The sequence below is a fragment of the Artemia franciscana genome, chromosome 15 (genome assembly GCF_032884065.1).
Source record: "Artemia franciscana chromosome 15, ASM3288406v1, whole genome shotgun sequence".
NCBI classification, from domain to species: Eukaryota; Metazoa; Arthropoda; class Branchiopoda; order Anostraca; family Artemiidae; genus Artemia; species Artemia franciscana.
Genome location: NC_088877.1, coordinates 4,640,876 through 4,668,375, shown reverse-complemented (window position 1 = coordinate 4,668,375; position 27,500 = coordinate 4,640,876). Strand labels below are relative to the sequence as shown.

At 35.0% G+C, this 27,500-nt stretch overlaps 2 protein-coding genes across 3 annotated transcripts in view; one reads left to right on the top strand and one right to left on the bottom strand.

The window, feature by feature from the left end:
- LOC136036728 (RNA-binding Raly-like protein) overlaps positions 1–27,500 on the top strand; it is a gene marked incomplete in the record, with an annotated part of 113,052 nt that overhangs the window by 54,781 nt on the left and 30,771 nt on the right. The window contains 1 exon segment of the mRNA XM_065719077.1: positions 25,134–25,151. Within this exon segment, the coding sequence (XP_065575149.1) occupies positions 25,134–25,151 (18 nt within the window).
- LOC136036729 (uncharacterized) overlaps positions 1–27,500 on the bottom strand; it is a 132,054-nt gene that overhangs the window by 96,979 nt on the left and 7,575 nt on the right. The window lies entirely within an intron of this gene.

Genomic DNA, 27,500 nt, shown 5'->3' with positions numbered 1-27,500 from the left:
AAACCATCCTTTTTGGCCACAGGCAAGAGTTCTAAGAAGCTTTCCAAAATGTAAAGTCATATTCGTCAATCCGGCTTAAGTTCCACACTATCCGTAAAAACCGCAGGGTTTAGACCCGTAACACTTTCTTGGAATAAGCCCAAATCGGGGTGCTAGGAAAAAAAAACATGACAAAACCAAGTTTTGCTCTTGCAACGCAAACAATGGTAAGAGAATGCTAGGTATTATACATAATATGGATGTATTTCAATATGCAGAATAGAGGAATAGGAAATATCAAAATAAATACAAATTATACTCTGAGTCTAAAAAAAATTCACCATAGAGACTAAAGTTTGTCAATCTTTTGTTGGCATGCTTACGAAAAAGATCTTCCGAAGAAGATTTGATTGCAAGAAGCAGATACTTTGATAGGTTTTTAACAGACCGAGTACAATGTCAGTTTTTCCGCCCCCTCATCCCCTTAAACATACATAGATCTTTCATCTCATGGTGCCACAACAGATACTCTTGTCAACTCTAAAAAAGTAACATAAGAGTACTCCAACCCTCTTACACCCCTAGCGTCTACACTGGTACCAGGGCATCTTGGTATAGCATGATGAATTTATTTAGTGATTCAACTTACAAAAAGTATTTCACTTTCTATTCTAAAGCTAAACACTATGGACAAAAAGAAAAAGAAAAAAAAAAAAAAAAAAAAAAAATTAGCCTTACGGCATTTCACGACTAACAAAGAGACAAAACTAAACATCTAAAATAAACTACAAAACACATAATTTTGTACATACAATCTAACTAAACAAGAGAAAACAAAAACAAAAAGACAAACTAAATAATACACAATGAATTCCGTTATCAGACATAAAAAAAAATCCACATATTTTTTTTTAAAAATAAGATTATAACCCCAAATCCAAACGTTTAGTTTTTCTTATGTATTTCAGTAAAATATTTCTAACATTCCTAAATTTAAAAATCAAATCAAGATTAAACGGAAAAGGAACATTGATACTATTAAGGTGAAATATTAATTCTAAACGTTCACGAGCATAAATAGGGCACTCAAAAAGAAAATGGGAACAAGTTTCATTTACACCGCAAAGGCACAACTCCGTATCAATTTTGTTTATTCGGTGAAGAAAGAAATTTAGCCTGCAATGACCCGTAATAATCTGCGTTAGATGGTAGGAGGGCTGAACTTTGCAAACAGCTAATAAATCTTCTGTTGAAGCAAAAAAGCGAATTGACCAAGAACTAACTTTATTCTTAAATTCTTCATACCATCGTCCGTAAAGTATATTTTTCAATGCCTTTCTATTAATATGAAAGGTTGAAGTATGGATTTCTCGTACTGTCGAAAGGCCTAAGATATCTACTAATGATTCATCAGTGAAAGTACTATGATTGGATGAGCGTTTAGAAAGGGGGAATTCAGGAGAAGTGAAATTTGGCCAGTGACTTGGACGGCCTTTTTTCGCATAGCGCAATGTCGCTAGCTCAGTCGCTCGGAAAGAAATTGGCAGTACCCCAGCAATGGCCGTAATTACGTCATTTTGGGCAGAACGGAAAGATTTTGAGATTATTATCATTGAAGTTCTTTGAGCAGACTGTAGCATTTGTAAAATATTTTTCTTTCTAAGAGCTGAAAACCAAACTGATACCCCATACAAAATTGTACTTTCTATAACTGATTTATATAATTTTCTTAAAGCTTGTGGTTTGAGACCCCATGTCATCTTCGCTGCACAAAGGAGTCTCGTCGAATACTGCTTTGCAGCAGTAACTCGGGAAGAGACATGATCAGTCCATAAAAGTTTCCTATCTAAAATAATTCCTAAGTAACGGACTTTTTGTTGTATATTAATTTTTTCTCCTCCAAAAAAAAGATTTACAACAGGAACTTTGTGTTTGTTTGTGAACAATACAGCTTCTGTTTTACGTTGGTCGAAAGTAAGTTTGTTTTCTGCAGCCCACACTTCAAACTTCTGAAATATTTTTTCCGCCAAATTTTCTAAAAACAGAATATTTTTACCTGTTAAAATTACAGTGACATCGTCAGCATATGCCTGAATCGTACAATTTTCACCAAAATCCATTTCTAAAAGGTCATTTATGTTGATTAACCATAAAAAAGGAGACAAAATTGATCCTTGCGGACAAGACTTTTCCAACTTCCGGGATACATCTTTTCCATATGATACCGTCCTATCTGATAAAAAACTTTTCACTAATCTTAACAATTGAGTTGGGCATTTCTTATCCTTGAGCTTTTTTAAAATACCTGGATGCCATGCATTGTCGAATGCTCCTTTAATGTCAAAAAAAAGGCAAAGTGTGAATTTCTTTTCCTCTTTATTTTTCTCAATAACGCTTACCATATTGTCAACTGCATCTATTGTACTTTTACCCTTGCAAAACCCAAATTGTCTTTTAGAAACCCAACAATTATCCAAACTAAGTTTATCTAATCTATTCATAATAATCCGTTCAAAAATTTTTCCGATGTTTGACAACAAGCTAATCGGGCGATAAGAACCGGGGTTACCATCATTAGTTTTCCCTTTTTTAAGAATTACTATAATATTTGCTTGTTTCCAAAGGACAGGAAAATATGATGTCTTTAGGCAACTATTAAAAAGCTTCAACAAAGTAGGTGATAAAACATTAATATTTTTCTTTATAGTAAAATTCATTATACCATCAGGTCCCGGAGCCTTCATGGGTTTGATCGACTTAATAACATCCTGTAAAATTTCCATGGTAATAGGTTCCATTTTATCCTGATTTTCACTAGAGATATTTTCTGTTTCATTTCTTATCAACTTTTGAGCAACACTGTCATTAGAATTATCATCTGACGAAAACCATTTACCTAGAAGTTGTTCTCCAGCCTCTTTAGGTGAATCTGTCATCGACCCATCTTGTTTTAAAATATGAACTGGGAGAGTTGCAGAGCCTTTTAACTTGCAAATTTTATTTATAGTGTTCCAAGGGTCCAAACTAGCTTTTTCTTCGCAGAACTTTTTCCAATCTTCCTTTTTCGCTGCCAAAATTTTCGTTTTATAATCTAGATGTGTTTGATTCTTTATTTGCTCGCTTTCAACGGTACCAAGTCTCTTATAGACCCTTTGAGCATGTCTGTACTTCTTTCTTAAATCTGTCAAATCTTGGTTCCACCACCTTGCATATTTGCTTTGTTTGTGACTATTTTTAAGAGGGGTCGATTCCTTAGTTGCTTTTTGCATTAAATTCTTAATTTCATTAGCAGCACAATCAATTTCCTCCACCGAGGACATAGGTAGAGAATAAATGTCATCGATTCCACGTAATAAAGTAGCACTAAAAGTATCCCATTTAGTTTTCTTATAAATGTATCTTGGCTCTTCAGTCTCAAATATGGGGAAATTAAACTCCAAAGTAAATAAAATATACGAGTGATCCGAAAGAGAAGGGTATTCATCAAGAACTTTCCAACACCTTACACTTTGAACAAGATTAGTACCTACAGCAGTAACGTCTGGGCTAGTTGTATTGCGTAGCCCATACGTTGTCTCACTAGGATCATTCACTACTAACAATGATTTACTAGCAAAAAAATCTTCAAGCTCCTTGCCTTTCTTGTCAGTTTGACTGTTACTCAGCCACAAAGGGCTTTTAGCGTTAAAATCCCCCCCAACAACGTAATTAGCAAAATGTCTGACCTTGTCTAAACAACTGATATTATCTGTCAATCGCTGCACCGAAGGAGGACAATATACCGAACAGAATGTCAAAGTTCTACTGTTCAAATAAACTGAAACTGTCACACATTCATTAGACGAGAGGTTATGGTGTACGTCAGCTTTTAGACTATTTTTCACTAATACGGCAGCACAAAAAAATTTCTTATCTGTGTCAATTTTAGAGAAACACTTGTAACTATATGGAACACATGATATTTTACAGAATTTATTTACATACGGTTCTTGCAACAGAACTATATCCGGTTTCAGTTCTTCTATTGTTTTTTGCAACTGTAGGGCTGCTGAATAAGAATGTTGCAAATTAATTTGAAGCACTGTTAAGTTATTCTTATCAATATTCACATCTCGAGATTGAGTCAATTAAACTGGATATTATTCTTTAAACGAGCAGTTAACTTCTTTGCAACCGGGCATTTGCTTAACTCATAGGCAGCATGCCCATCTGACTTAAGTTTGTTTTTTTCGCAAGCCCGGCAATTTGGGCGGGACGAAAAGGACTTGTCGCAATTTTTATAAGTGTGCGGGCCCATGCACCATGAGCATACTTCGTCCGCTCTACAATCTGTCTTCCGATGACCGTATAAGCAACATTTGCTACATCTTATCAAGTGTACATAGTCGTCGCAAGAGGCAAGGATAAAACCGATCCGTAAGCCTCTTTGGGACAGTATAAATTGGCGGATCTTTGGACTCACTTCCACAACAACTTTCCTTTTCGACGCGTTTTCAAGAATGGTGATGATCCTGAAGCTTTCCCCTTCGTTGGCCATCCGCTGAATTTCTGGGTTACACTGCAGCAGGTATTTTTCACTTTCGTCTTTGACCTGAGGGGAGGGAGCCCCATTGACTAACATTCTTGGAAAGTGCTTTTTCACCTCTTTCGGTTTGTACTTCGTGTCCGACACTTTCTCTGTCAGTACTGACATGGCTGCCTCTAGCTCCCTTTTCGACCCCAATTCCAAGATGACTCTACCTTCCTTCGCCGGAACAACTTTCTTCACGGAAAAATCGGAATTTTCTCCTTTGACAACTCTGCTGATTGATTCCGTAACTTGCATGGCTTCGTCAAAATTCATACGGTTTCGTTTTTCCACAGATACAGGCTCCAGAATCACAGAGAATGTTTCAGGACCCTTGAGCGCTTGGGCATAAGACGCCTGCTGGGGTGCGGGTACATAAATCTGTCCATTTTTTTGCGATTTTATCCGCTCAAGCTCTTTCTGGAGATTCACAACTTCATTCAGACGGGAATTTTCGATTCGGAGGAGTTCAATGTTCTCTTCGATTGTTCGTTGGTGAAGATATTGGATTCTGCTGCATATTTGGGAGGCATTAAATTTGCCACCGGGGACTTTGAATGACCCTATTACGTCCTTCAACATATCCAGCAGCACTGCAACACTTTTTTCATTCATGACAGTAAGAGACTCCAACGATTCGTGATCAGACGTCTCTAGGGACGATTTTACTTTGGACATCTTCGAGTAACAAACTAGGTATCCCGATCACGGTATCCCGTTCACGGTTCAGCGTCTAAATGAACGCCATCTATAATAACTGAAATTAGTAAGAATCTAATAATGTCAACGCCAAAAAAAAATGAGTTAATTATTTCAAAAGATAGCTTCAAACAAATGCCAACTTTATGGGCAGATCTTAGTAAGGTAGGTTTAACCTAGCCCACTTAAGCATCCACAGATACACTGTATCAGTCAATCCAAGAGAATCATTGTAATCCAAATTTAATAATTTTCTCACTGTTTACATTCAGACAAACTTACTAAACTCCTTGGTATAACATACCAAGGGTTATTACTGCATATAATAATCATCGTCCTCAGTGTGCTGCTCTAAGTCAAATTTAAAATAAACTTTTTGTATCCAGGCCAAGCGTAATTACAGGCTATATACATCAAACAGTTCGTGGTAACGACTGTAGTAAGGAGCGATCCGGCTCAATAGTAACCGAAACTCTAAAAAACCGAATTTTTATAACAATAGTTACATCAAAAAATCGCATTTTAATAATATAAAATTCTAATAGAAGTTTCATTCAGTTCAGACGTACCCATCAAAAGTTACGAGCCGGAGAAAATTTGCCTTATTTTAGAAAATAGGGGAAAAAGTCATAAAATCTTAACGAAACCTTAAAAGTCATAGAATCTTAACAAAATCATACCATCAGATTCAACGTATCAGAAAACGCTATTGTAGAAGTTTCAAGCTCCTATCTACGAAAATGTGGAATTTTGAATTTTTTGCCTCAAGACAGATCAGGGATGCGTGTTTATTTGTTTGTTTGTTTTTTTTGTTTTTTTTCCCAGGGGTGATCGTATCGATTGAGTGGTCCTAGAATGTTGCGGGAAGAAATGAAAAATTCTAACGGAATCTTCCGTTAATTCTAACGGAAATTAAAACTTCTAGTGCTCTTTTTAAGTGACAAAAAAAATTGGAGTGCACCTAGGCCCCCTCCCACGCTAATTTTTTCCCAAAGTCACCGGATCAAAATTCTGAGATAGCCATTTTATTCAGCATAGTCGAAAAACCTAATAATTATGTCTTTGGGGACGCCGCACTCCCTCACAGTACCCGTGGGAGGGGCTGCAAGTTACAAACTTTGACCAGTGTTTACATATAGTAATGGTTATTGGAAAGTATACAAACGCTTTCAGGGTTTTTTGGTTCTGGGGGTTATGCGGGGAGAACTTTCCATGGAGAAATTTGTAATGGGGGAAGAAAATTTCCATGAAGGGTGAGCAAGATTTTTTTAGCATTTGCTTAAGGAACAATGAAAAAGTAAATATGAAAAGTTTTTACAACTGAAAGTAAGGAGCAGCATTAAATCTTAAGACGAACAGAAATTATTCCTAATACCTCGCTCTTTGGGCTAATGTCATTTTATTAATTTCAACTATTTATTCTACGGCTTTTGTGATTCAGGGGTCATTCTTAAGGAATTAGGACAAAATTTAAGCTTTTGTAAACAGCAAGGTATTAACAAGAGGGTGAACCTCCTCATATACGTAATAAAAACATACGAATCTAGAAATTCGTTACATAAGTTAATTCGTATGTTACGTATATTTTTACTAATAAAAAAGTTCGTAAAAAATTAAAAGTTCTAGTTGCTTTTTCAAATAACCAAAAAATTGGAGGGTAAATAGGCCTACTCCCCCGCTCCTTTTTTCTCAAAATAGTCCAAAACTACGAAAAAGCCATTTAGCCATAAAAATAAAGGAAAATGTAAATTTCGTTTTAACTATTCATGTGTGGAGATCCAAAATCAAAACATGGATTAATTCAAAAACGGTCAGAAATTAAATAAAAAAAAACAAGTTTTTTTAACTGAAAATAAGGAGCGATATTAAAACTTAAAACGAACAGAAATTACTTCGTATATGAAAGGGGATGTTCCCCCCTCACAGCCCCGCTCTTTACGCTATATTTTTTTATTGTTTTAAAAAGTAGAGTTGAGTCAAACTTTAGCGTAAAGAGCGGGGCGTTTAGGGGGGAACAGCCCCATTTCATATACGGAGTAATTTATGTTCGTTTTAAGTTTTAATATCATTCCTTAGTTTCAGTTTAAAAAAAACTTTTTATTTATATTTAATTACTCTTTAAGTCGGACTATCCCTTGGTTATAGTTTTATGAAAAAGGTCTACTGCTTTATGACATTTTGAGAGTAGCAATCTATCGCCCAATTTTAATAGGGCTAAAAAAAGCTTTTGGAAAAGACGTTTAATATGCACAGTAATTATACCATAATCTTGATAGCTCGATATTCATTTTTATGGCACTTGGTATTAACCAAGTGACATCTAGCAATCGCCAATTCTGTCGGTCTGTCTGTCGGTCCCGGTTTTGCTACTTTAGGCACTTCCAGGTAAGCTAGGACGATGAAATTTGGCAGGCGTATCAGGGACATGACCAGCTTAAATTAGAAATAGTCGTTTTCCCAATTTGACCATCTGGGGGGGAGTGGGGGGCCGGTTAATTCGTAAAAAATAGAAAAAATGAAGTATTTTTAACTTATGAGTGGGTGATGGATCTTGATGAAATTTGATGTTTGGAAAGATATTATGTCTCAGAGCTTTTATTTTAAATCCCGACCGGATCTGATGACATTGGGGGGGGGGGAGTTGGAGGGGGGAAACCTAAAATCTTGGAAAACACTTAGAGTGGAGGGATCGGGATGAAACTTGATGGGAAAATAAGCACAAGTCCCAGATACATGATTGACATAATCAGAATGGATCCGCTCTCTTTAGAGTAGTTGGAGGGGGGGGGGGGGGTAATGATGAAAAATTAGGAAAAATGAGGTATTTTTAACTTACGAACGGGTGATCGGATCTCAATTAAATTTGATGTTTAGGAGGATATCGTGTCTTAGAGCTCTTATTTTATAGCTTGACCGGATCTGGTGACATTGGGGGGGGGAGTTGGGAGGGGGAAACCTAAAACTTGGAAAACACTTAGAGTGGAGGGATCGGGATGAAACTTGGTGGGAAAAATAAACACAAGTCCTAGATACATGATTGGCATAAAACCAACGGATCCACTCTCTTTGGGGTAGTTGGGGGGGGGGGGGGGGGCTATTTCTGAAAAATTAGAAAAATGAGGTATTCTTAACTTACGAACGAGTGATCGGATCTCAATGAAATTTGATATTTAGAAGGATATCGTGGCTCAGAGCTCTTATTTTAAACCCGACCAGATCTGGTGAAATTGGGGGGGGGAGTTGGGAGGGGGAAACCTAAAGCTTGGAAAACACTTAGAGTGGAGGGATCGGGATGAAACTTGGTGGGGAAAATAAGCACAAGTCCTGGATACATGATTGACATAAACAGAACGGATCCGCTCTCTTTGGGGTAGTTGGGGGAGGGGTTAATTCTGAAAAATCAGAAAAAATGAGGTATTTTTAACTTACGAACGGGTGATCGGATCTCAATGAAATTTGATATTTAGAAGGATATCGTGTCTCAAAGCAATTATTTGAAATCCTGACCGGGTCTGGTGACAATGGGGGACGTTTGGGGTAGGGGAACCTAAAATCATGGAAAACACTTAGATTGGAGGGATCAGGATGAAACTTGGTGGTGAAAATAATCAGAAGTCTTACATACGTGACTTACATAATTGGAACGGATCCGCTCTATTGGGGGGGGGGTTAATTCTGAAAAAAAAAAATGACGTATTTTTAACTTACGAAGGAGTGATCGGATCTTCATGAAACTTCATATTTAGAAGGACCTCGTAATTCAGATCTCTTATTTTAAATCTCAACTGGATCAAGCGTAATTGGGGGGGGGGCAGTTGGGGGGGGGGGACCGGAAATCTTAGAAAATACTTAAAGCGGTGAGATTAGGATGAAACTGGATGGGAAGAATAGAAACCTGTCTAAGATACGTGACTGACATAACCAGACCGGATCTGCTTTCTTTGGTGGAATTGGGGGGAGGGTAATTTTGAAAATTAAGGTATTTGTAACTTACGAAAGGGTGACCAGATCTTAATGAAATTTTATATTTAGAAGGATTTTGTGCTTTTAAGTTCTAATTTTAAATTCCGACCAGATCCTGTGACATTGGGGGGAGTTGGAGGGGGAAACCGGAATTTTTGGAAAACGTGAAAATTGGGGTATTTTTATCGTACGAATAGATGATCGGATCTTAATGAAATGTGATTTTTAGAAGAAATTCATGTCTCAGAGCTCTTATTTCAAATCCCGACCAGATCTTTTGACATTGGGGGGGAGTTGGAGGGGGAGATATTGGAAAAACACTTGGAGTGGAGGAATCGGGATGAAGCTTGGTGGATAGAATAAACAAATGTCCTTGATACGTGATTGACAGAATTGTACTGGATTCGCTCTCTTTGGGGGAGTTGGGGAGAGTTGTTCAGTGATTTGGCAAGTTTGGTGCTTCTGGACGTGCTAGGACGATGAAAATTGGTAGGCGTGTCAGGGAGTTGCACAATTTGACTTGATAAAGTCGTTTTCCCAGATTCGACCATCTGGGGGGCTAAAGGGAGAGGAAAAATTAGAAAAAATTAGGTATTTATAACTTATGAGTGGGTGATCGGATCTTAATGAATTTTGATATTTAGAAGGACATCGTGACTCAGAGCTCTTATTTTAAATCCTGACCGGCATTAAGCCTCTTATTTTCCTTTTTAAATTAATCTATTGATTCATAGAATTTTGTTAGAGCTCATACCATATGATCTCTTGGCTCTTAGCTCTTCTCGCCTCGTCACAAGTGCCATATGAGCTCTTAGCTCTTGTTCTTTTTTCTAGCCTACTTAGTACTAAAAATAATAATAATAAAAAAAATAATAAAACGAAATGGCCCTACTTCCGAAAGCAGGACTCTTAAGGATCGTGTCATACCACGCTAATGTAGAACATGGAATTATGTATTTCATTTCATATAACGGATATATTTTATCACTTCTAGATTTTATCTCATCTAGATTTTACAAAAACATCTATGGAAAAGTATATTTGCAGATCTTAGATTCTGACTTTATTTTATTTATTTATTTTATTTATTTATTCTTGTGTGTTGCTAAAAACTCCGTTTTGACTTGGCTTTCTGAAAGGATTTAGATGATATGTAGGTAAACCTTTGGCCCAGGGCTAAACTAAAGTAAGTCTTGTTGTGTGCTGGCGGACTAGTGGAGGGTTTAGAAAATCCTCATCGGCATTTCCACCAGAAGTATTCATCAGATCTCAAATGAAATTAATAGATAGTAGGCTATTGTTGTCTTTTCTCGTAATTTTTGAATTATTGTATTTTTTTATGCTTCCTTCAATTGATAAAGATTTTTATATTTGAATTCGTTTTGTTGCCTTCGCTATGCTAATTTGAATATTTTTTTTTCTTTTTTTTACACATATTAGACAGGAAAGACAAAAAGTCTTCACAGCAAAATGTTTTAACATTTATATATTTACAGATAGAAAGGACTTTATTTCTGGCACAGAATTACTATTAATGGAATAAGTTATGAGAATCAGCGTATGTTTTTGATAAACATTCAAAACTTCATTCTTGTCTTAAGTTTCTATTGTAGGGTCTGGCCATGCCAGACCGATTCTTTGTGTTCTGCCTTTGCTGATTTTCGATGACTAGTACAAAAAATATTTTGTTCATTATTAGGTTGTGCTATTATTGCACATGTGCACCAATTAAGGGGGTTAGGGGGGCAATTGCCAACCTAGACTTCGAAAAATACCTTCTTATTTCCATTTCATAGCTATTTTCTATTTTAGCTGTGTACTGTTTTAAAGAAGCGAGAATGGCTAACTGGTCATTTTTATCTGTCACTCCTGTGTTTCGCTTTTCCACAGCTATTAAATGGAACTCTACTCCTAAAACACCTAGTAATGGTGCCAGATCGAAATGCAAAATACCCCATTAGGGCCTCCTTTTCCGAAACCCCTTTAAAGGAAACTTACAGTTCTTGGCTTGAACAACAAGGAAAGTGGCAGAAACCACGATATTCTTCGCACGATATACACCAGTGAAAGCATTTTTTTTTCCATTTCTCCTTCTCTGCAGCTAGTGGGGCACTGAAACATCATAGAAAGGATGTTAATGGCCCATTTTAAATGGAATGACTGCATAAATTGCCTTTTGTAATTAACAAAATGTAATTTTTGGAAATAGTTTTAATCCTTGTGGCAGCGGTAGCTGTAACCTAATAAACCTTGGTTGCTGCGGTAGCTGCTAATTAAGAGCGTTAATATCCAGTTACCCCCTGTTTTAGATGTTTCTCAATGCTGTTCCATTTTTTTTTATTTTCATTAGAAAAAATAAGAAAAATCCTTGCCCCCTTCCATTTTCGTGAATCTGTACCCACTTCTAGCACTAATCTAGTCGTGGAAAAAAGGACTGAAGATGCTTTTCTTTCTTTTTATTTGGTTGTACTATTATTCTGCCAATTATTCTAGGGGAGTGTACAGGATTTGTTTAAATTTACTTAAGTGACATAGTATAAATAGTACTCTTTACCAGAAGTGTTTAACAGACCTCAATTAAAATTGATAGAAAGTAAATACCAGCTCCAGTTTCTCCTAACTTCTTGATAATTTTTGCCTAGGTTTCATTCTTTTACAAGGATTTTCATGTAAAATTTTTTTATTTACCTTTGCTGCACTGATTTTTGGAGATTTCTTTTACATATTTTTAGAGAGGCAGGTCAAAAAGGCTTCAAAATAAAAATACACTATTCTGAGATATTACAGACTTTTGACAACCTGTATGCACGTAGTGTCTTTTGATTTAATTCAACACCTAACTCAAATTTCCCTGAAATCTTCATCTTATTACCTGCAGCTTTTCCGGATATATTGCACATACCGGCTTTTGATAACCTGGATAAGCATAGTGTCTGTTGATTTAGTTCAATATCTTCCTAAGCATTTCCTGAATGTTTAAACCTTATATCCTAAGTGGCTTCTGAGATTATGCAGAAACGCCCTTTGGGCATCCTAGATTTATATATTTTCTATTGACTTTGCTGAAAATCGCCCTCAGAATTCGCTGAAAGTCTCAACTTAATATTCTTAGCTGTTCGCGATATTATGCTGATATATCCTTTTGACAACCAAAGTTTCGTTTGCTTTAGTTCAGCATCATCCCCAACATTCGATGAAAGTTTGAACTTAACACCTTCAGCCGTTCCTATGCCTTACTTAATAGGATTGATTGCCGATTTGTTTTATTTACGGCCCTTGCACCAGGACCTGAGGGGGCTATGGCATATCCTTGCGAATTCTATGTTGACAATAATGGCTGTGATACTGCCTTTGGAGGTTATGAGAGCTGGGTTTTAAAAAAGAGCAAGGAAGGGGGCTGGTTGTCCTTAGTAACTTTTGATTCTTACACAGGTGACTAGAATTTAAGTTTTCAATCGAGTAAGTCCCCTTCGAAATATCTATGCCCATCCCTACCATACGAAGTACCTATGGGAAATCAATATTAATAATAATAATAATAAATAACACATTCTAGGTTTTTCGCTCTTTACTGCAGGCAACGCTGGAGCGTCGCTTCTAACAAAATTTTCTTTTCGAATTTTCTTGTGGTAACCTGTAACTAAAACACCTACATACAACTGACTAGCTATATTTTCGTAGACTCTGAAATGATTTCAGTTAAATCCGTTTAATCAGCATCATTAATCAGCATCAAACTTTAGCCTAGATGGGTTAGGGATTTAAGGAAGGTGGAGACCCCCTTTATATACTATAGTTGTGTTTGTTTCGAGTTTACTATTACTCTTCACTTTGTTTGACAATTAATTGTTGTTGAAGGCTTGGCGAGTATCAAGAAAATCATCTAACTATCCAATTTTGATTTAGTTGCAATTTCTTAAAGCACAGCCAATTAAAAAGCTTCATTATAAATCCGTAGCTGTATAGAAAAAAAACTGACAGATGAAAAAGATTTAAGGTAAGAGCATGAGAGGTAACAAAAAATGTTAAATGAATTGTGCTTAATACATTGCCAATAAATATTAATGTTTCTTTGATCCATTCCTCAACAATGAAGCATCTCTATAAGGCTAGCTAATCAGAAAGATAACTATCGGGTTCAAGTACAAAGATGGTCAAGTATATTCCTTGACTTTTTAACGCAACCATGGCGTGACAGTTCTGTTTTGTTGAATTTTCAAGAAATCTCAGCGGTCTCAGACTTGCCCTAAAAATATTTTATTTCCTTTGTTGTTGTATCTCAGCTCACAGAATCTTGCCTTTGTCACTTAACTTATATGTTGAATTTTTTTTCTGGGCTTGAGTTATTCTAACACTGAATCATGCAGTCACTAAAATTGTCACGAAAACTCTGGATACAATTTAAATAGGTGCTTAACGATTGTGACATTCCACCAGTCTATGAAACGAATTTACCTCCTTATCGATTCACTGTAATTCTTTGTAACTTTAATCTTGAATTTCTTGTGTGAGCTGCATTATTTTTTTTTTTGTCTAACTTTTTTTCTTGGTTGTTTTATATTTTATACAAATTATTTTTAGTCATATGTTGAACATGTCCCATTGATAATACATGCAACTAGGCACACACGTTTATACTTATCATAGGATAGGTAGGGATGGGGATAATTTTAAAAAAAGATAGTAAATATAAAAAATAATAGAGAAACCCTAAAAATCTCTAGATTTTGAAATAGACAAGCCTAGAGCCATCCCTTTACCCCTGTATACGTTCCTGCAAGTACTAAATATTTTGTGGGGACATTTTACTCTTAGTTTTACTAGCTGCATGTCCGTATATATATATATATATATATATATATATATATTTGGCTTGTCGATTTACTTATACTGAACTACATCCTATTAATTTTGAACAAAATTTTTGTTTTTATAGTTGAGTCTTATAACCTGAGGAGCCTAAACTCGGGTTAGTCGAGTTTATTCGGTTTTTCAACGACAGGGAATCCAGTTTAATCAAGTCGAAAGAAAAAATTACGTGCCCGAAATACATTGATATTTTTAATTTGCTTGTATTGCTTCCTCTATGAAGTCTTAGCAATGTGTTTTCACTACTGTCGTTGTAGATTATTTGAATCCTTAGAATACCGTGTTTCTAGGGATGTTTTATATTTTTGACATATCAGCTACTTCTTGGCGTATGACTTTCTGATTTAAATAGTTGTAATCATACTTTACTTATGTCTATTATAGGTTGAATAGATTTATATTTGGCTATTCGCCTGCCACGGTTTAAAATAGTAAAGAGTGATGTGACTCCCGTGTATATTTTTTTCTGGCCCAGCCAGACGACATAGAAGGGGTGATCTTAATCATACGGATTAAATAATCATAAAACCTTGGGAAACAGTTGATTCCACTACAATCTAAGTTCCTAGAGCCTTGTTAAGGGCTGACGCCTAGTTAACGTTTCATAAAGGCCCATGTATCCCCAAATTGTTAAGCTCCAAATGGCTTAAATAAAAATTTCAAGGTTACTTCCCGGTAGGTGGAAGACATGAATCTGGTGCTCCTGGGTCGAACATGTTTGGTCTAATTCCTCCTCCAGCTTTTTTTTATGTAGAGGAAATATTTGTAGATAGAATAGAATATGCAAAAAAGGGAACTGATCAATAAGCCTTATTGCTATTTGGCAATCTCTATAATACAAAACACACAAAAAAAAACCACCCAAAATGAAAAAAAAAATATGAAATAGAAAACAAACTCACCCCTTAGAATCCCTAACACTCATGTTCAAAATAAAGTCTTCAAACAAACAGAAGGATAAAATTTAGTATTAAGCAGGGCCATGTCCAGGATTTTTTCTGCGAGGTGGGGAATGGGGAGTTTGCAAAATAATTTTATGTCAGGGGGGGGGGTTAAAACACCTTTTAAACGCATCAATTTTTATATTCATTTTTATTACGTTTTCACAAGCGATAGCTAGTAACCTAGTAAGAGACGATCACGTTCCACAGTAAAAAATAAAATAAACCTTAACTCCTAAAACTAAGAGTCAGATCAAAAATATAAGTACACTATTATAACCGCCTTGCCCAGTACCCCTATATAGGAAACAAACTGTCTCTTAGCTAGGAAAATTTATTGGCTTGAAAAAAAGAAAAGTGGCTGCAGGCACAATATTCTGCATCGACGGTTTCTTATTTTCCGCTATTTTCTCCTCAGCTACCTGGGCACTGGGAAATCGTAGAGAGACGTTAAATGGCTTATTTTAAAGGAAAATGCTGAATCTAGTGCCAATTGCAATTAAAAAAATAGTTTTTGAAATAGAATTAATTTTGTACAAAAAAACTGCATTTTTCTATAACACTGTAGTAGCACATGCAATTAACATTTTTTGCATACGAAAATCAAAATATTATTTTTAACATTATAAAAAGTATGTAGATATAGTTATGAAAAATGCAGTAATTCTTTTCGGCTCTTAACAAAGAATTTGACTTGTGAATTGAAACTCGAGTAATTTCTAAAACTTTTAAATAAATAATTTTATTTCATCTCTTATTTCAAAGTTATAACATACTAAATATTTTGATGGTGGGTTACTTTTTCTCCCAATTTCATTTACATTTTTTTTTTTTTTTGTTTTTTTGTTGTTTTTTTTTACTTTAACCCTGCCGGGATAGCCTCTTCCGTCTCCTTCCTGCTCAAATTTGTTTTAGTTTTTTCCAGAGAGATCAAAAATTGTGGATAAAATAGAAAATACGAACTGAAAACTTGTCGATGAACCTTATAGCTTTACTTTGGCCATCATAGACTCCCAATAATAAATTTCCCGAAATTATTTTGAAGGAAGAAAGATTGTCCCCTGAAACCCATTTCGTATAATAATAATAATAATAAAAAAAAAAACAGAATATAAATGAAACACCCCAAAACTGGGGTCCTCCACCAAGCTGCGAAAAGGTTACCTTATCTGCCTCCTGAGCAATTTTATAAGGAAGAGACTCTCCCATGGAAGAAAAAACACCTAATCAAAAATACAGGCCTTGTAATCCTCCTAGACAGTTTTCTAATTTAATGATAATTTATTCTTGAAATGGATTTTTCTTTCCTCTGCAGAGGAAAAATGAACTTTATTGGTTGAATATTTAGGAAGTCTTATATACAAATTAAATTAAAAAAAAAACAAGTTTTTTCAACTGAAAGTAAGGAGCGACATTAAAACTTAAAACGAACAGAAATTACTTCGTATATGAAAGGGGCTGCTTCCTCATCAACGCCCCGCTCTTTACGCTAAAGTTTGACTCTTTCTCTCAACTCTTCTTTTTAAAAAAGTAAAAAAAATTTAGCGTAAATTGCGGGGCGTTGATGAGGAAGCAGCCCCTTTCATATACGAAGTAATTTCTGTTCGTTTTAAGTTTTAATGTCGCCCCTTACTTTCAGTTGAAAAAACTTGTTTTTTTGTTTAATTTCTGAACGTTTTTGAATCAATGCATGTTTTGATTTTGGTTCTCCGTAGAGGAATAATTAAAACGAATTTTGCATATTTATATTTTTGTTTTGGCTAAATGGCGTTCTCATAATTTTGATCGAATGATTTTGAGAAAAAAAGAGGGGGGGAGGAGGCCTAGTTGCCCTCCAATTTTTTGGTTAATTAAAAAGGCAACTAGAACTTTTAATTTTTTACGAATCTTTTTATTAGTAAAAGATATACGTAACTTATAAATTAGCTTACGTAAAGAATTTTTTATTCTCATGTTTTTATTACACATATCAGAGGGTTCGCCCCCTCGTCAGTACCTCTCTCTCTTTACACTAAATCTTAAATTTTGTCCCAATTCATTAAGAATTACCCCTGAATCACAAAAGCCGCAGAACAAATAGTTGACATTACTAAAAATACTTTAGCGTAAAGAGCGAGGTATTAGGAGGAGGTGAGCCCCTCATATGGGTAATAATTTCTGTTCGTCTTAAGTTTTAATGCTGCTCCTTACTTCCAGCTGGAAAAAACTTTTTCATGTTTATTTTTTCTTTTTTTAAATACTACTAGTAAATCCTGCGCTCCCTTCATGGAAATTTTCTTCCCCCATGACAAATTCCTCGATGGAAAGTTCCCCCAGTATATCCCCCTCTTCTCAACCCCTCCCCCCAATCACAAAATCCTCCTGAAAACGCCTGTACACTTCCCAATAACCATTACTATATGTAAGCACTAGTCAAAGTTTGTAACTTTTAGCCCCTCCCACGGGGACTGTGGAGGAGTAAGTCGTCTCCAAAGACTTAGTTATAAGGTTTTTCGACTACGCTGAATAAAATGGTTATCTCAGAATTTTTATCCAAAGACTTTGGAAAAATAATTAGCGTGGGAGGGGGCGTAGGTGCCCTCCAATTTTTTTGGTCACTTAAAAAGGGCACTAGAACTTTTCATTTCCGTTAGAATGAGCCCTCTTGCAACATTCTAGGACCATTGGGTCGATACGATCACCCCTGGAAAAAAAACATAAAACAAACAAACAAATAAACAAGCATCCGTGATCTGCCTTCTGGCAAAAAATACAAAATCCCACCTTTTTGTAGATAGGAGCTTGAATTTCTACAGTAGGGTTCTCTGATACGCTGAATCTGATGGTGTAATTTATATTCTATGACTTTTAGGGGGTGTTTACCCCTATTTTCTAAAATAACGCAAATTTTCTCAGGCTCGTAACTTTTGATGCGTAAGACTAAACTTGATGAAACTTATATATTTAAAATCAGCATTAAAATGCAATTCTTTTGATGTAGCTATTGGTATCAAAATTCCATTTTTTAGAGTTTTGGTTTCTATTAAGCCGGGTCGCTCCTTACTACAGTTCGTTACCACGAACTGTTTGATAAAAGGTGTCCTTGTTGACTTCAGATATATGATTTCGTCTCTTTATTTCTCGTTTATAAATAAATTTTCCTTGGAGTTAATCTTCAAGATGAAACGGAGATGTCTGGACAATTAATATAACAACTAGTCATTTTCCTTGTTGTAGCTTGAGTAAGAAAATTCTCTTCTCAAAATATTGATGAGAATTTAACTTCTCTGAATATTTGTACTAAAAAATTACCCGTTCAATTAACTAGGTATTGACGTCTTTAAATGTCTTAATAGATACTATGTTGTTTTTGCTTTTATTTGTGCTAAGGAGCCGGTCAGACTATAAAAGTAGTGCTATCAATTGGAGGGGGCACCTTCTTCTAGATTTTCATCATCCCCTTTCCCCTTGGCCTTAGCACCCACAATAAATTTTCTATAGGGGGAAATAACTATATGGGCTATAGGGCTATAGGGGGGTAGCATCCGAAATAGTAGAGGTTGGGGGAGAGGATATTATGTTTTTCTACAGAAGGGGGTAAGAACAAAAACTTATTAAAAAACAAAAAAAGTTGCTCGCTAACCAGTTAAGTACTGCACATAACTCGTTTTAACAAATTGTGTAAACTATGGAACAGCTAAAAGAAGGTAACTTTCAATAGCTTTCTGTTTTGTATGTTCAGTGCATAAAATGCAAGGATATACATTCGATCGTGCAGTTATGTGTCTGGGTAAGCAAGTTTTTGCATAATGTCAACTATATGCTGCATTGAGGAGATTACGATTTTTAGAAAGATTTCAAATTGAAGACTAAACTGTGGAAATTTTTCCAATCTTATTATCATGATATTGACACATAAATAGGCAGACAAGTAAACACAAACAAAAAAGTGAAGAAACTTAATTTTTACATACAAAATGAACTAAAATTCGACCAAATTTCAAATGGCAAAGATTCCTGGCAATTAAATAAATCGCTTCAAATAAAATTATTTATTATGAGGAAATGCTATTTCGTTTACTGAAATGGTATAGTTTTTGAATGTTCTGTGTGAGTCCTAAATACATTAAATTAAAAAAAAACAAGTTTTTAACTGAAAGTAAGGAGCGACATTAAAACTTAAAACGAACGAAATTACTTCGTATATGAAAGGGGCTGGTCCCTCCTCAACGCCCTGCTCTTTACGCTAAAGTTTGACACTTTCTCTCAACTCTACTTTTTAAAACAGTAAAAAACTTTAGGGTAAAGAGCGGGGCGTTCAGGAGGGAACAGCCCCTTTCATATGCGAAGTAATTTCTGTTCTTTTTGAGTTTTAATGTCGCTCCTTACTTTTAGTTAAATAAACTTGTTTTTTTATTTAATTTCTGAACGTTTTTGAATTAATGCATGTTTTGATTTTGGCTCTCCACAGATGAATAATAAAAACGAAATTTGCATATTTATTTTTTTGGCTAAATGGCTTTCTCATAGTTCTGATCGAATGATTTTGGGAAAAAAAGAGCGGCGGAGGAGGCCTAGTCACCCCCCCCCCCCCAGTTTTTTGGTTACTTAAAAAGGCAACTAGAACATTTAATTTTTTACAAACGTTTTTATTAGTAAAAGATATACGTAACTTACGAATTAGCTAACGTAACGAACTTCTGTATTCGTATGTTTTTATTACGTATATGAGGGGGTTTACCCCCTCAGAAGTACTTTGCTCTTGACAGCAAAGCTTAAGTTTTGTCCCAATTCCTTAAAAATGACCCGTGAATCACAAAGGCCGTAGAATAAATAGTTGAAATTACTAAAAATACTTTAGCGTAAAGAGTGAGGCACTGAGGAGGGGACGAATCCCCTCATATGCGTAGTAATTTTTGTTCTTTTTAATGCTGCTCCTTACTTTCAGATGAAAAAACTTTTTCATATTTATTTTTTTATTGTTTTTTTTAAATAATGCTAGAAAATCCTGCGCTCCCTTCATGGAAATTTTCTTCGCCCATGACAAATTACTCCATGGAAAGCTCCTCCAACATATCCCCCTCTTCTCAACAACTCCCCCCCAACCAAAAAAATCCCTTTGAAAACGTCTGTACACTTCCCAATAACCATTACTATATGTAAGCACAGGTCAAAGTTTGTAACTTGTAGCCCCTCCCACGGGGACTGTGGGGGAGTAAGTCGTCCTCAAAGACATAGTTATAAGGTTTTTTGACTATACTGAATAAAATGGCTATCTCAGAAATTTGATCCGATGACTTTGGAAAAATGATTGGCGTGGGAGGGGGCCTAGATGCCCTCCAATTTTTTGGGCGCTTAAAAAGGGCACTAGAACTTTTTTATTTCCGTTAGAATACGTCCTCTTGCAACATTCTAGGACCACTGGGTCGATACGATCACCCCTGGGAAAAAAAAATAATAATAATAAACACGCATCCGTAATCTGCCTTCTGGCAAAATATACAAAATTTCACATTTTTGTAGATAGGAGCTTGAAACTTCTACAATATAGTTCTCTGATACGCTGAATCTGATGATGTGATTTTCGTTAAGATTCTATGACTTTTAGGGGGTGTTCCCCCCCCCCATTTTCTAAAATGAGGCAAATTTTCTCAAGCTCGTAACTATTGATGGGTAAGACTAAACTTGATTGAACTTATATATTTAAAATCAGCATTAAAATGCAATTCTTTTGCTGTAGCTATTGCTAACAAAATTCCGTTTTTTAGAGTTTTGGTTACTATTGAGCCGGGTCGCTCCTTACTACAGTTCGTTACCACGAACTGTTTGATAGCTCTGTCTGGTTTTTAATGGGACGACAAGTTAGTGAAGCATTAGAGAAAAAACTATGAAAAGCAATGAAAAAGGTGTGTCAAGTAAAAGTATAGGCTATAGAAATGAAAAAAGTAAAGTAGGTTCGAATAATAAGTCATGTAAGTGTTGAAGGGGATAGTACCTAGAGAAGGCTCATTAAGTCCTAATTCGGCGATGAGACCCAACCACACCCTAAATTAGCCTCAAGGGATAGAGTTTAAATAAAGGAGACAAATATGGATATACACAGAACCTTGATATATAAACAGTACAAATCTTATAATGAAATGTATAAGACATCAACTCAGATATAGAAAAACTATGAATTTTACTAGGAAAAAATTATTGTGCTTATTTCATTTAAGTTATTTATTTAGAATTAAAAGTTAAATATTTATGATTCACAAAAAGAAATTTCATTATTATGCAAGAAAGGCACGCAGGGTTTTTCTAATAGGGCAAGATTAATATGTTCCTTCTTGAGTTAAGCTAATTATTACTTTTTTTATTGCTAAACTTAATTATTGCTAATTATATTAAAAATAATTGAGATAATACAATTATTACTGAATTGGCAAATGACTCCTTAATTAAGTAAAAAGAAACAAGTTTTTTCAACTGGAAGTGAGGAGCAACATTAAAACTGAAAATAAACAGGAATCATTTCGTATGTGAGGTAGGGAGGGGGGTCCCCTTCTCAATTCCATGCTCTTCAAGTCAAAGTTTATTAGTACTTTTAAAAAAGCTTTTTATACTAACTAAATGGCCCTTGTGTTTCACGATTCGTTTTTAAAGAATTAGGACAAAAATTCAAATTTTAGCTTAAAGAGTGAGGTATTGAGGAGAGCTAACTCCGCTCATATAAAGAACATATTTTGTTTGTTTTAAGATTTGATGCTGCTCCTTAATTTCAGTTGAAAAATGGGTTTATTTGTTTATTTACAAACCGTTATTCAAATAATCCCGGAAAATTTCGCTCTCCCTGCATGGAAAATTGTTTCCCTCAGCAAAACATTCCTCTGTGGAAAATTCTCTCCCCCTACAAAAAATTTCTCCATGTAAATTCCTTCCAAGTAAAATGCACCACCTTTCCGGAAAATTTACCCCGGACAATTCCAATTCTCGCTGAAAATTCCGCCAGAATTTTCTTGTGGACGATTCTGTCTGAAAAATTCTCCTTAGCACATTTTCATTGGAAAAACACTTTAAATGCTGGTCGTTCTTCAAGTCAAGTCAGAAATTCCCCTTCGTGGAAATTTTTTGAGAAATCCCCCCTCCCCCGGTGGGAAGTTCCTCTCATGGAGAATTCCCTCATGGAGAGTTTCTCCTGCAGAAAGTTCCCCATGAAAAATATCTCCTGCAGAAAATTCCCCACGAAGAGTTTCTCCCGTGGAAAATCCCCCAGCCCCTCATGTAAAGATTTTCTAGACAGTTCCAATCCCGCTTCGAATTTCCCTATGATAATTCCCCTGGAACATATCCACATGTAAAATTGAGTTGGCAAATAAATAAGACCAATAAAAAGAATTTTATGTACAAATTCTGGCAAATTCCCCTAGTGTAAAATTCCCTGGAAAGTTCATCCCGGGAAAGTTCTGTCCCCCCCCCCGGTTACATCTCCCCTAGAAAAATACCCTATCACAAAGTTCCTCCAAAAATGTCCGTATGTTTCCCAGCAACAAGTACTATGTATAAACAATGGGTGAATTCCGTAAAACACAACCCTTTCTCCAGGGGATGTTGGCATCATGTTATCCCAGAGGCATATTTATGGAATTCTTCTACTATGCTGAAAAAATAGCTATGTTAGAATTTTGATCGGACAACTCTGGAAGAAATGGGCATGGGAAAGGAGCTTATCACCCTCCGATCATATCGGTCACTGAAAAGGGGTACTAGAGGTTTTAATCTTCGTTTGAATGGTCCCTCTCCCGGTATTCTAGGATTATTTTTTTCGATGCGATTACCCCTAGAAAAAGCAAAAAGTGGTGGCAATATGTGGGGTATAATTATAATTGATAGCAGCCACTATTTGAGCATGTAAGTTTACTTTTTCAAACGATATTTGCCACTGGTCTGACGCCACATTCATTTAGTGTTGGCTTATTGCCCCTGTTCTCAAGAAGGGCAAGGATCCCTCGCAGCGTAGCTTTCATCAACCAATCAGCGCTGCTCCTGTGCAATATCTCTGTTTAGGTGGTATTGAGGTGGCACTTGCCTATACTTGACCCTATTTTGGGACATTTTTGCTGAATCTGAATGGAGAGTGTTGCGAAAGTTCTATCTTAAGCATGTAAAGTTTCTGCTTGTGGCCCCTCGGTGGTTCAAGAATAGGTACATCGTTAACCGCTTCCTTGTGGTGGAACCGGCTCAGCTCGGGGATGAACAGTTTCAGAAACTGAGTAACCAAACCTCTTCTCACCCGTGAAAGGGCGCACTGTTTTAGATTTGGTATTATTAGTAATTTGTGTATATCTTTACGACATGTATTTTTCCTTTCTTTTATTGTACTCCATCGTTTTTTTTTATTTATAGATGGGTAATAAATAACATTCATTCATTCAAGCAATATTAAATAAAAAAAAAGGAAAGCTCTCTTCTCCTGAGTTAATTTTAACAACTTACTAATTTTTCGTATTCCTTCAAATGTAGAAACGCAGTAGCAGTCAGTTATTATGTACTAATTTTATTCTTATACATTGCATAAGCTACCAAGCGATACTTTTTCGTTTCAATTTGGCTCATGACTATCATTGGGAAAACTTTTATTGTTATATAGAGTAAATATAAAAACAATTAGCAACAGTCCTCTTAAAGGTTCTCTTAACACTCCTCTTAGAAAATAAATTCAGCATTCTGTGATATAGGCCATGGGGTCACTTTAATGGGCCTTTCGTGTTTGAACGAGAACATTTTTAGAGCCTGTAACTTTTGTTTTGTTTCTTTAATATTTCAAGAAGCATTATTATTTCAATAGCAATTTAATAGTTCTTAAATTGACAATTATATTTTTTTTTATTCTGTGAAATTGTGTAAAGTTTTCTTGGAGAGCTCAATAATCGGGGACTAAGATTGGATAATAAGTTGTGATTTCCTTCTTTCTAAGAAAAAACCTTGTTATTAGACCATATGTTATGAATATTTGTGCTCTAAAGGCCATTTCAACGGTCTTTTCATTTTGAATTATGTCAAACCACTAGACGACAGTACTTTTACGTTTGAAGAATTTATAAGGCTACCATACTTGTTTCTTATAATCCAAGAATTATTTTTGTGTTTTTACAAAAGTTACTTGAAAAAATTAACGATTATACTTTTGCTAAATTTGACAAGTTAAAATTAACATTTCTTTAATTATGTGAAATTCTGTAAAATTTTCTTGGAGAATTCAAAATTTTATATCGGGGTTAAGACTGGATAATAAATTGTAATTTCCCTCTTTCTAAGAAAGAATTTTATGATTACACCATATTTTATGAATATTTGTGCCTGAAGGCCAGTTCATTGGCCTTTCATTTTGAATTATGTCAAACAACTAGAACGAGAGTATTCTTACATTCGTTGAAATATTAGACATGCGGATTCTTTTCTTATATTCCAAGAATTATTTTTGTTTTTAAAAAAGCTTAAAAAACATTTACGATGCTACTTTTGCTTAATTTCACCAATTAAAATTGACGATTGTTTTTCTTTCTTTTTTTTCTGATTTTGTAAAATTTTCCTGGAGAATTCATAATTTACTATCGGGGTTAAAAGTAAATAATAAATTGTGATTTCCTTCTTTCTAATAAAGAATCTTGTGATTGGACCATTTGTAATGAAAATTTGTGCCTTAAAGGCCATTCCAATGGTCTTTTCATTTAGAATTATTCCAAATCACAAGGAAGAGAGAATTTTCATGTTCGTGGAATTCATTACCATATGCTTTTCCTATATTTAAAGAAATATTTCTGTTTTTTTACAAAAACATTTTTTTCAAAAAAAGTTTTTTTACGATGTTGCTTTTGCTAAGTTTTCCAAAATCTTTGCTAAATTTTCTTTAAAAAGCGAAATTCAAAGCTAATGATTTTTGTTGAGTTCAAGACAAGACAATGTTCTGTATATCAAATCTTTGAACTTAATTTCATACATGTTTAAAGGAAATTAATTGTCTCATGTTTTATAATTTACACTTGTATATCAGTCTCCATTATTTTGTCTGTTTATTGTTCCTCTTTTTCTTTCTATTTATTTCAATCTTTTTTATATTTTTTGAAATTTTTAACACTCGTTTTTTCTTCCAGGGACTATTTTTACGATAGGTAAGTGAAATTTCTTAGTATTGGAGTTGACGATCACTTTTCAAACTGAGTTTCTTCTATATTAAACTATAAAAGTCTGACGGAGTCTGACGGAGTTTTGTCAAAAGTCTGACGGAGTCTGACGGAGTATTTGACGGAGTCTGACGGAGTGTTTGACGGAGTCTAACGGAGTTTTCTGTTATTTACAGGCTGCTTATAGATGTAATGCTCCTAATAGAACACAGTGTTTTTTGGGGTTGATATTGTGTTTTCAGTAAGCACTGGTTTTTGAAATTTTTCAGATAATTCTAATATCATAAGTCAGTTTATTTGAGCCAGTTTTGTAAATATATCTCGAACAAAATCTTAAGCAATAATTTTGTTCGCTTTAAGTATCAACTTAACTCTTTAATTTTTTAAGAAAAAATTGTTAATATTTGTAAATAAAGCTGATGGAAAGGTTTTTTTTTTATTTAGGCAATAACATCAAAGAAGTTAATATTATTTTTGTTCAAATATGTCACTAATTGTAAGATTTACCTCTTACTAATGTTAAAAAAAACAAAAGAGGGTTTTTTTAAAGAAAAGCAAAGAGTCATGACTTTTTTTACTTTAACTTTAACTTTGACTTTGTGACGGTGATGGGACTTACGCCAGGTATAGCAGAGAAAACAAGATATATTAGTAATATGCTATTAACGCATATTACCGGCCAGTACCCCCTTCAAATTCCGCTACCGGTACTTTTTTAATCACCCACACCCCCTTAATACGTCCTCTTACACACATATCCCACCATTTCCGCTACACACATAGGGCTATACTAAAGCCAAACGAAGTCACCAACCCCACGCCTAAATACATTTACAATCCATTACTTACCCAAGTGTATGTATATAATCATTAGTTTTAAAAAACACTCTTTCACCTCCAAATTCTTGAACTATTGAATTCAATCCATGGAATATTTTTCTACATAGATCTTCAATGGGGGATTTTAAGGATCAATATCAAAGCTAAGAGCATTTACCAAATATTTTGTGTTTTAATATCATATATAATCAATAGTTTAAAAAAAAACTTCCCTACTAGCCATTCTTGAACTTTTGAATTCAATCCATAAAATAATTTTGAATTTCGACCTTGGGGGAATTTTAAACAGCAATATCAAAACTTAAAATTGCATAAACACTGCCTTCGCGTTACGAGCTTAGTCCTTGAGTCGAATCTTATTAATTTTTTATTCTGAACATTTTGATTTTTCTTTGGTGGGGACTTAGAATTTTTATTTTTTCGCGGGGGGTGGACTTCGATATTTTTGGACATATATTTTTTGTTGGGGTGGGTGGAGGATTTGGAAAATATTCAGGGGGAGGCTTATAATTTCTTATGGAAATTAAAAATTTTCGAAACTTATTTTTTTAACCAAAAATTTTTGGAACTAGAATTTTTTAACTGAGAAAAATTTTGTTCTAGAGACTTATGACTTTTTGGTGGGAAGAAATTGGGATTTGTTTTGGGGAACTTATATTTTTTGGAACTTAGAATTTTTTAGACTTAGTTGTTTTGGAACTTGGAATTTTTGAACCTGAAATGTCTTGATTTTGGAACTCTTTGTCTTAGAATGATATGTAAACTTTGGTTTGGAACATGGTTTTTGAATATTTTTTTTTTTATGCGGCTCCCCGTGGTACTCTATGACTGGTCGTCGACAGTATCTAGTTTATTATATGTTTTCAATCAGAATTATTTGTACATCGGTAGGATAAACAATTACATCATATATTAAAGATTGAAGATGAAATATTTCAAGAAAGTGTGGGCACATGATAAAGCTGTTTTAGCTTTGAATACTGACAAAAAGAATATTTGAACTACACATCAAGTACTAATGGTAACACCATTGGAAGTGTATGTGTACACTTTCATGACAGTGAGAGATTAGATTCTTTTGGACTACCGATAAACAGTGGTCAAATATGGTTCTGAAACACAGAATCTCAGGGAAATGAATGAAGATTTGCAACATGATTTCCAGGGAAATTGTCTATGGATTGTTCCAGGTACCAGCCTGACAGACCATATTCCAAACTTTAAGTTGTACGAAACGTGCGGTTCAATGCTGCTTTCTAGGGTTATAATGTAGGAAGAGTTGAGATCAGGAGGGCACGTTCTTTGGATGAAGAATGACAGATTGTCGAAAATTGTCCTTTTTGGCTAACCGTCTAGGGATAAACGGAAAACAGGTTGTCCCCGGGTGGGGTGGAAGGATTTCATAAAGCCAGACTAATGGGAAATAAGAACTTCCTGGGAGGAAGTAAAAAGGGAGGCTTTGAATAGATTTGGACGGAGGAGGAGCGTGCTTGTTGT